At 45.0% G+C, this 8,400-nt stretch overlaps 1 protein-coding gene across 4 annotated transcripts in view; it reads left to right on the top strand.

Moving 5' to 3' along the window:
• PKP4 (plakophilin 4) overlaps window positions 1–5,863 on the top strand; it is a 254,066-nt gene extending 248,203 nt beyond the window's left edge. Inside the window, exons 20-22 of one of the 4 annotated variants that reach the window (XM_007446452.1) lie at window positions 1,046–1,174; window positions 2,964–3,037; window positions 4,849–5,861. In XM_007446452.1, coding sequence (XP_007446514.1) covers window positions 1,046–1,174; window positions 2,964–3,037; window positions 4,849–5,097 — 452 coding nt within the window. In that variant the 3' untranslated portion in view covers window positions 5,098–5,861. Of the gene's footprint in view, window positions 1–1,045; window positions 1,175–2,963; window positions 3,038–4,848 lie in introns of all 4 variants that reach the window. The other 3 variants (XM_007446451.1, XM_007446454.1, XM_007446453.1) reach the window with 3 other exon arrangements.
• Window positions 5,864–8,400: the final 2,537 nt, after the last annotated feature.

Genomic DNA, 8,400 nt, shown 5'->3' on the forward strand with positions numbered 1-8,400 from the left:
CACATCTCATATCTTGCTGATGTAATTATGGGAGGCGGGTGGCGATGGCCTCTGTCCTCCTACCTTGTAGAAAGTAGGCAGGATGAGAAGCACATAGACACTGCCCATGCATGCTCACTGTGTGTCAGTGAAGTGACTTTCCAGGGAAAATATTTTGATGTCAGTCTTCCTCTGAAAGCATCAATGCACACAAAACCACTGGTAGCAGGGCCTGGGGCCTGCCGCTTTGAAGTGGATCCAGTGAATAAGTGACCACTCTTATTTAATTCAAGATACTTCAGTGCAAGCAAGATAGGTTTTTAAATGAGAAAAAGAAGATGTTTTCCTTCTGTGCAAAAATGTCCCAGCAGGACACCCATGGGTAGACATGTTATTATGAAATGTTTGGCTCCAGCCGGGATAAAAAAGCTGGGCCTTTGTGAGGCCTGGGCTTCTCAGCACCATGAGCTTGGTGAGCAGGGCTTACGGAGTTTATAAATTTCCCTGACAGCTGATCACCATAAAAGAATTATAAGTTTTATGGGTTGGGCACTCTTATTCAAACACATTTAGAGATGCAGATATTTATGAAATCATCAGAAATCAAAACATGCCATAAAACATCTACTTACTGAAGAGCTATACATAACGGATAATAGATGGGTGTGTTACAAGTAAGTGAACTGAGATCATAAAGCAGCAAATGTAACTCTTGCATGACTGGGAAGTTACCATCACTCAGTTTCAAAGGCCCAAGCAGGTGGTTGAGACCCACCGTGTCAGTGGGGAAGCCGCATGATCCCTGCACCACGTGCTGTGGCTCTCTAGCAAGCTTGGGGGTTGACAGCGCTGATCCTCACAGTGACCGGCCTGCAGGTCACCTTCCCGAGACCCAGGGCTGGCTGCCCTACAACTCACGGCACCTCTAAGAGCTGACTTTAGTGCCAGCCACGTGCACTTCTAATTACTGACCTTTGTTTTTCCAGAGGGGACTTTCTAGAGACACTGACAGCCTGATTTCTCTTTCTTCTCTCTCTCTCCCTCCTCCTCTTGCCTCTCCCTTCAGTCGGCAGTACCTCTTCCTCACCAGCACTGTTAGGAATCAGAGACCCTCGCTCTGAATACGATAGGACCCAGCCACCTATGCAGTATTACAGTAGCCAAGGGGATGCCACACATAGAGGCCTGTACCCTGGTAAGACGCCAGTCGGGTGTGTGATAGAGTATCTCGAAAAGCCGCGTGTCCCCAGGCACTTGGCCGGTGGCCTGGGAGGTAACCTCTGCCTGCAATGAGATGGTCCCCCAGCAGCAAACCATGGTCCAGTCTCTCCATCTCCTGCTTCAGGGCCTTTTCCACTTGTTTTAAGTAAAAACAAGTGAGGGTAGTGGTCTGGTGACCGCACATAAAATGAGCACTGTATCCAAACGAGAAAGCATTTCCGACTCCCCTGCAGCGCAGGCCCTTTGTCCTGCCCCCTCCCCACTCCCCTGTGTGTTCCAGAACCCTGAGCTCTGTGACACTTGGCAGGCCCACATCTCCTGGACTGACTCATAAATTCAAACCTGCGGATGGAGATTAATTCCATTTACATTTTTGTGGAAAAGAGTTTGAATGAATAACAAAATATATAATGGGATTCTCCTCAGAGTGATTATTTTTTAAGAATAACAAAAATGATGTTGCCCAGTATTAATATTTTTATGTCCTATTCAGAAAGCCCTGCATATAATTTACTTAAAGAAGGCCAACCTGAAGGGTTACCAAGGTTTCCTATTGTCTCCATTCTCAACTATGTTGCAAATTAGAACTACTCGACAGGTCTCAAATAAGGCAGTGTGAGCTACCAAAAAAGGCGGGGGGCGGGGGGGGGGGGGGGGCCGGCCGTGTGCCCCCGCCATGGGACCCAGAGCGGAACCCCCCTCCTCTCAACAACAACAACAACAAAAAACTGTTTCTTAAAAAGAAAGAAAGAAAAACTGGTGGCAATTTAACAACTGCTGGGGGAGCAGTCTCAGTTGTGCCGTTGTCTTTAAGATTGTGATTTCACAGGACTGTTTACTAATCAACTACTGTTACTATGGCAATTAATAGCTCAGAAAATTGCAGATGCTACATTTCAAACACCGAGCTCTTTGCAGAGGAAATGCACATATACCAGCTGAAGTGCATTGTTGCTTCAGGTTTGCGGCAGCCTGCTTTATTTTAAAGATTGCCTCCTTAGCATGCACGCCCTTCTGTATCTTCTTTGCTTGCTTCAATAAACTAATTTGCCTCAAATATGTTTCATTTTCCTCATTAAAAAAAAAATAAAAATCTTTGCTAGCCTTAACAGTACTTGAAGGGTAACCAATGACATCATTGGGAGTCTACTATGGACTCATGAAGACAGCTATCTGATTACAAGGTTCTTTTTGTTTTGAAACATACTTAAATATGGTGGACACAAGAATGTGCCCCCAGGTGGCCGGCCTGTTAGATCACACCTGTGCCTGCTCCTTCCAGGACCTGGGATTTTGAATCAACGCTGTTCTGAGGGCATGGAGCTTGTCCCACTGTGTTTCCCTACCCCCTCATCTGACCCAGTTCTCTAGCTCAGAGCCCTGGAAAGGCCGTGTTCCTTGGCGCAGGGAGCAAGTCTGCTCTTCAGAGCCAGCCAGGGAAATCTTCACAGGTGGGAAGAGCTCCCCACGGTGACCAGAGGTTGAGAAGGAACCCTTTTTGGATGAGCTATGCGTTGGCATTGCTTTTTGGTGAAACACACAGCCTCTCTTTGCCGTATTCATTAGCCCCTAAGAACCCGGGGTAAGCAGCAAGCAGGCTTGATCCAGGGCACCCAGGCTGCTGACTGGTCCGGGGCTGTGCTGGCACCGGGGAAGGCAGGGCCTGTCGGGGACGCCACCAGCCCTAGAGCAGGGAGTCCACACAACCTAATGGAACAGAGTAATGAGCACTAGTTTTAATTTCGTAAAATATTTTCTTACAGGCTCCAGCAAACCTTCACCAATTTACATCAGTTCCTATTCCTCACCAGCAAGAGAACAAAATAGACGGCTACAGGTGAATTTGCAATATCATTTTTACAGAAGGCCGATTAGCAGGGATCAACACAGTAAGGGGTCCGCGCCGGTTGACTTACCTGAGCTGGGCCCACCCGGCAGGGGCCGAGGAGCTTTCCCGGGGGAATCTCTGCTCCTCGGAAGCTCATCCGTGGTTTAAGCAAATCACTTCCACAATAGCCTTATGTCCTTGCATATCCGAATTGGTGCCACCATGCCACTGATGGCAACCAGCTGAGAAGTCTTTAACTCCCATTCTTTGCCCAATAATTTCTTTTCTCCACTCTTTTTTTTTTTTTTTCCTGTTACTCTCTAAAATCTCTTCCATCCTGTGGGTGAGGAAAGGTTGGTAAGCACACTTCATTCTCTCTTCTCATTGTTCTTTTTTGTACATACACCTCTTTCTCCATCTTCATGACTCCCTCCCATCCAAGCCTCCGTGGCTTGAAAACACCTGAGTCCACAGCCAGCTCTCTATTAGGCTCAGAGGTCAGAGTGGACCCAGCCCTGCAGGGGTGAATTCCACTCTCCATCACAATAGGGACTAGTGATTGTAACATTCAATCTCTGCGTTCATGAGGGGCCTGAAGTTCATTTTGGTCCTTCCTGATGCCATGTCCACCTGGGCCATCTGATCTCTCCTCTTACCTTCCATTAACACGTGAGCAACTGGGGGTTTCCCAAACAAGCGTGTATCCTGCTCTGCAGAAAAGGATGCTCTTAGACCTCCCTTCACATCATCTTTTCTCTGTAGATGGAAGAAGAAGAACCTCTCAAGTTACTCATGATCTTCTTTAGCCACAGGAGAAATAGCCTCAAAATCGTAACTCTAATTAAAAAGCAAGTTCAGCTCTGAAATCCTTATAATATTAGAATGCGTTTAGTTCCAGAACATGGTGTTGATACCTATGTGATAAATATGTTACATCTTACCAAGAGGGGGATTTGGGCATGATCGGGGGAAAGACAGACATTAGAACCATTACAGTTTTTCTCCAAACATATTTGAAGAAATTAATGTGAGGTCAGCGATAAGACAACACAAAAGAAAATGAGGGCAGGGGTGGGTGATGCCCACCTGTGTTTCACCTTGCTTCCTTACAGATGGAGTTATTATTAGCCCCAGCTTGGGGACGTCTTTTCCTTTAGAATTGTATATGCTCACGTATCTCTTCTAATTTTGCTACTCTCCTGCCCAGAGACTGCCTTATTCCTTTAAAAGCACAGCCAGCAGGGTTTCCAAAGTGTGACTGTTCACCAAACTACATATTTCTTTTTTTTTTTTTAATAAACATCTTTACATGTTTCTTTTAAAACTGAGGGATGGACTCAATCTTCATCTCTGAGGTAAATGTTTTAAAAGATGGTTGTGCAATTACACAACAATCCAAAGCCCAAAAATCCAACCTTTAACTAAGTACATGATGTGCTAATGGTTTCCCTGTGTCAAAGCAAAAATCAAGTCTATCCTTTCATTGGGCACGCCCAGGTCACAGGCTCCTCCACAGCAGAGCACGGAACTCGGCCTCTAGTAAAGAGGGAGGTATCTTGGGTTCTCCCAAGGCGCTGACTTCTAGAGGCCATAGGAAAGGACTTGAGCAAACTGCCGGCCTGCCTGTAAACATAGTGTAAAAGCCTTACGGTCCACTAGTGAACGTACAGTATGCACCAGAAACAACTTTCAACCATAAATTCACAAACACTGAATATTGCTTTAAAAATATGAAGCAGGAAAAGCCCACGTTAATTTTCCCTAAACCATGTACTTCCAAAATTTGCCTTGATTTATTTGCTTTTTCATTTTGTCAACAGCATCAACAGCTGTATTATAGTCAAGATGACTCCAACAGAAAGAACTTTGATGCATACAGATTGTATTTGCAGTCTCCTCATAGCTATGAAGATCCTTATTTTGATGACCGAGTTCACTTTCCAGCTTCTACTGATTATTCAACACAGTATGGACTGAAATCGACCACAAATTATGTAGACTTTTATTCCACTAAACGACCTTCTTACAGATCAGAACAGTACCCAGGGTCCCCAGACTCGTGGGTGTAGCATCATGATGCTTGGGAGAGGAACTCTTTCTTTCTAACCTTGTTTGGATTGAGATGAGAAGTCCGTCTTGCTGATTTGCTGATGAAATGTGAAAGTGACATGGAAGGAATGAGTGAAGAGAATTTTTTTTTCTTTTTTGAGGAATTATCAGGGAAGTGAGGCAACCTTTGGGAGGGAGGACTTTCTAAGCTCTACTTAGGCATTAGATCTAATTACCTGTAGATTCTATAGTCTGGTGAAGGTGTGGGCGATGTGATGAGAGGTTTGTGAAATGGGTGAAATGAGATGGGGGATGTGTAGGTCAAATCAAATTAAAGTTGATTTTTTTAATGTGAATAAGTTATGTTCTGATAGTTTGTACAGAAAAAAAATAATAATAAAATGGATGCCCTTCATGTTTTATTGCTATTACTAAATGTCAAGATTGTATGCTATTGTGTCTTGTAAATTTCTTTTGTTGGTGTAAATATGGAAATGCCACATTGGTTAAGTGCCATCATTTGTAAGCAGTGTGTCATTTGAAAAGAGATTTGAAGAAACTGACAGCTTAAAAAACAAATGGGAAACCCAAGGAATTGTTAGCAGTTAAAAACAAACTACAACATCCTTTGTTTTCAAAATGAATATAGTGTACCTTTGAAGCACAAAGTCCAGTCTGGTATAGCAGCGCCATGCCCATTCCCTTGCCTCTTTCATAGGACACTTCACTGCCATTTTCTATGCACATGAAAGAAAAATAAATGTGGAAATTTCATCCTTGGAAATTTGTTCCCTGTTCTTTTTTTTTTTTTTTTTTTTTTTTTTCTGTGTGTGACACGGAAAAGCAGATTAATAAATGCGAATCTCATTGCAAGTAGGAAACAGCTTAAATATATCGAACTATTTTGGACTTTTCCTAGTTCTGTACAGTTAATACACTTTGTGAGATGGACTATACCAAAGAATGAAGCTGTGAACTTTCCTCCTCTTTACCTGTCTTAGTGTTTTTATTTCTTGAGTTCTGTTTTGAATCTAATGCCCATTACCGTTTTATCATGTTTTTTTTCCAGACTGCTGTATATTTAACACCACTTTTCAACGAAGAGAAATTACATCTGGCAGCCTGGCCCTAACTAAATTTGACAGACTCCTTTTGGCATCATTTTAAGAATTCCATAACTACATAAGAACAGTGGTCGGGCATTTATTGGTTGGCACCAATGTAATAAACCAAAACAAATTCTAAATTATTTTGCTGAGTGATTCCTTGAGACAGAATAATTCCTGGCTTAGAGACAGGGTGGGGAGGCCCCAACCTGCATGGCAGGCAGGGGTCTTAATACCAAACTGCATCACTTCTGAGCTTTTCTCCATCCTTGGAGACAACAAGGGCATCAGCCCCGGGAGGCCCAAAGTCTGAGGCCTTCCCAAGTCTGGAGTTTCCACCCTGCGCCTTACATGGGAAACAACCCATATGGCAAGTCAAACCCAGAGGTGTTGACTCAGCTCAGTATATCCTGCATATGTGACACAAACCCTAGACGAAAACGTGTGTGCTTGTATTTGTGAGTACACAGAAAGAGTCCCAAGGGAAAAGTGCTTTCCATTGCTGAGTGGACTGCGACCCAAGATTAGGCTCCAAAGTGAAATGGAAGTGCAAGTATAAGCAGGAAGATTCCCGAAGTCTGCCAGTGGGGAGCCTTCCTGACATGCAGGCTTTCTGAAATGACACTTGAGCCAGTTCCCACAATCAGACTGCCCAGCTGTCTCCGCCTCACGTGCCCTGGAAACAGCCCTCTTTAGACGGCAGAGGCTGCCAGACTTCCCCCAAGGAGCTGGCATCAGGACTTTGGAGATGTCTGGTATCCCTTTGAGTTTTGAATCACTGACTTCCCTGAACCTGATTTTTGTGCATCTGGGTTAAAGGCCCTCCCCCAGGCAGTCAGGAATACAAGGGAATCTGCAGCCGGCCTGAGCTAATTGACAGTGACTGTTGCTTTTAGTGACCTCATTAGCCTTTGGGGTAACTTAGCGGACCCAGGTTCCCCATCTGACAGAGCATTTCAAAAACCCAAATTTAGATTGCAAAGAACTCACTTGGGCCTCCAGCCAGACCTTGTAATGGGGCCAGAAAGAAGCCTGTGGGTAACGACTGGGCAGAAAATCAGATGCCCTCTCAGGCTCCTCCCTTATAACCAGAGAAAAGAACCTGCAGACGGAGCCTGAAAGACACAAAACTACATGATGGATCGAAGGGCTGAGCCCACTCCCGCTACAAGGCATAGGCATGAAACTCTACTAAAACAAAGTTGACTTTCTGCTGCTGCCCGGAAATGTGACCCAGTAGAATGCAGAATTCAGCTCTCGTGAAGAGGGCTGCGCTTCCACTCAGCCAGGATCAGCATACTTCCACCCAATCCTGGAGAGTCAAGGCTGAACTGAGCCGATGTTGGTCAGCTAGACCAGGTTGCACCCTGACCGCACATCAGAACCACCTGGGCAGCTTTCATAGATAGGAGGGTCCCACCCTGACCAATGGAAACCCCAGGAGGTGGGGTCCAGGCATCAGTGTTCTTGAGAAGCTCCCTGGCTGATGGCAATGTGCAGTCAAGGTGAGAGGCCACTTGGCCTGCATGCCATTCCTTCCCCTCACCACCTTCCTGCCCGGTGACCTGAAAGTTTAGTGGTTGGAGTTTGGGGTGTGAAGTTTGCCTGGAAGAGAGTGATAAAGATTTGGAGTATTAAAATTGAGATCTTAAATTTAGAATGTCAGAAGTGAGGTTTTTCTTCTTGGCCAGAGCATATATCTTTTGCCCATGCATACTTTTTAAAAAGTTGTGAAAGCCCAAGGGTGTTTCATGGGTGTCAGAAGTGATGACTTCAGGCTTCCCTGGTGGTGCAGTGGTTAAGAATCCACCTGCCCATGCAGGGGACATGGATTCGATCCCTGGTCTGGGAATATCCCACATGCCGTGGAGCAGCTAAGCCCGCAAACCACAACTACTGAGCCCTCACACCACAACTCCTGAAGCCTGCGTGCCTAGAGCCCATGCTCCGTAACAAGAGAAGCCACCGCAATGAGAAGCCCACACACCGCAACGAAGAGCAGCCCCCCTCTCCGCAACTAGAAAACCCTGCGCACAACAACAAAGACCAAACTCGGCCAAAAATAAATAAATAAGTAAGTAAGTATTTTTTTTAAAAAAAAAGAAATGATGACCTCACATAACACTTCCAGTCATCAATCCCTGGCCAGTGTTTGGTTGTCCAACATGATTTTGCTGATTCTTGCAGTGAAATACCACTAGTTCACTTTAATCTAGC

The sequence above is a fragment of the Lipotes vexillifer genome, unplaced genomic scaffold, assembly GCF_000442215.2.
Source record: "Lipotes vexillifer unplaced genomic scaffold, Lipotes_vexillifer_v1.1 scaffold173, whole genome shotgun sequence".
Classification (NCBI taxonomy): Eukaryota; Metazoa; Chordata; class Mammalia; order Artiodactyla; family Lipotidae; genus Lipotes; species Lipotes vexillifer.